Source organism: Pteropus vampyrus, unplaced genomic scaffold, assembly GCF_000151845.1.
Source record: "Pteropus vampyrus isolate Shadow unplaced genomic scaffold, Pvam_2.0 Scaffold187, whole genome shotgun sequence".
Lineage (NCBI taxonomy): Eukaryota > Metazoa > Chordata > Mammalia > Chiroptera > Pteropodidae > Pteropus > Pteropus vampyrus.
Window position 1 is genome coordinate 209,090 of NW_011888968.1, and position 1,459 is coordinate 210,548.

Below are 1,459 nucleotides of genomic sequence, written 5' to 3' on the forward strand. Positions count from 1 at the left end.
TGGGACCCCCTGAAGGACATCGCCCAGTTTGAACAAGATGGGGTTCTGCACACCCTTCAGCGGGAGACCCCGGCCCGCCAGACCCGCTTCGTGGGCAGCCCAGGGCCCCGGCGCCAGGTCAGCATCCCCAAGGGCCCTGCCCGGGGCGTTCTCAGCAGTGGAAGGGGACGGTGAGATGCAGGTGTGGCCGCCACCTCCAACCCCCCTCCCGCCCACGTGGTCCTCCTCCTTCCCGTCCCCTGCTTTGTCACACTCTTACACCCTCCCCAGCCCCCCGATCCCTGCCCTTCCCTGCATGGGACCCAACATGCCTGGCCTTGCAGGACACTCAGTTCCCAGTGTCCCCCAGCGTGCAGGGCACTGTGCCAGTGAACTGGCCCCGCCCTGCTGCTTCCAGGGCCGCCACAGCACATGAGCCTGCTCCACAGGTCAGGAGGCTGAGTCAGAACAGCTGGGCACTTGCCCAGGTAGAAGGAGGGGACCAGCACGTACACAGACGCACAGACGCACAGACGCACAGACGCACAGATGCCATGCCGGGGCCTTGGAGCGTGGGGCGGAAGGCGGGAGGCTGCAGGGGCCTGGAGCTCCTGACACAGCAGCCGGGCACGCGTGATGAGGGCGTGCGTGAGGAGGGCGTGCGTGAGGAGGGCGTGCGTGAGGAGGGCGTGCGTGATGAGGGCGTGCGTGATGAGGGCGCGCGTGATGAGGGCGTGCGTGATGAGGGCGTGCGTGATGAGGAAGCAAGCGTGTCCTCCACGGTGCCACACAGGTGCTGGCCACCATGTGTGCCGAGCAGCGCCTGCAGCAGACGGCGGCTTGCTGACCCTGGCCCCGCTGCCATCCCCGGTCACCAGTGAGGAAAGCGAGGCCGGTGCAGCCGACACCAGCGGCTCCCTCCTCCGCCAGCCCGCTCTTTAGAAAGAGAACTCGCCGCCATGTCCCCAAGGCCAGCGGCACCCCAGCAGGTGTCCGCGAGGCAGCTGCACTCCCAGGCCTCCGAGGATGCGGTGGGGGTGGGCGTGGGTGGGCTCCTGGCCGCAGCGGTGCCGTCTCTCTCCAGGGGCCTGGCCCAGACTGGCGGCTCCGCAAGGCCAGCGACCAGCCCTCCGGCCACAGCCAGGCCACCGAGAGCAGCGGTTCTACTCCTGAGTCCTGCCCAGAGCTGTCGGATGAGGACGATGGCTTCTTTGCTCCTGGTGAGTCCTCCTGGGGAGCTGGGGAGCTGGGCGTGACCCCAGGACCCCACACGCCGGCTCCCCGGACATCTTAGCTCATCCTCGATTCTCCTGTCCCCTTCCATCCCGTGACCCCTTGTGCCCTGGGCGCTGCAATTGGCGCTGGCCATCCCAGGCAGCGAGAGCCCGTGCCCTCGGTGTGGGAAGGAGGCAAGGCGGCTGCGGGCCCTGCACGAGGCCATCCTGTCCATCCGCGAGGCCCAGCAGGAACTCCACAGGTA

The 1,459-nt window shown here is 68.3% G+C and overlaps 1 protein-coding gene across 1 annotated transcript in view; it reads left to right on the plus strand.

Moving 5' to 3' along the window:
* The window catches only part of OSBPL5 (oxysterol binding protein like 5), a 34,617-nt gene that overhangs the window by 30,273 nt on the left and 2,885 nt on the right, over nt 1-1,459 (plus strand). Inside the window, exons 12-14 of the mRNA XM_023537358.1 lie at nt 1-117; nt 1,064-1,199; nt 1,354-1,456. Coding sequence (XP_023393126.1) covers nt 1-117; nt 1,064-1,199; nt 1,354-1,456 — 356 coding nt within the window. The remainder of the gene's footprint in view (nt 118-1,063; nt 1,200-1,353; nt 1,457-1,459) is intronic.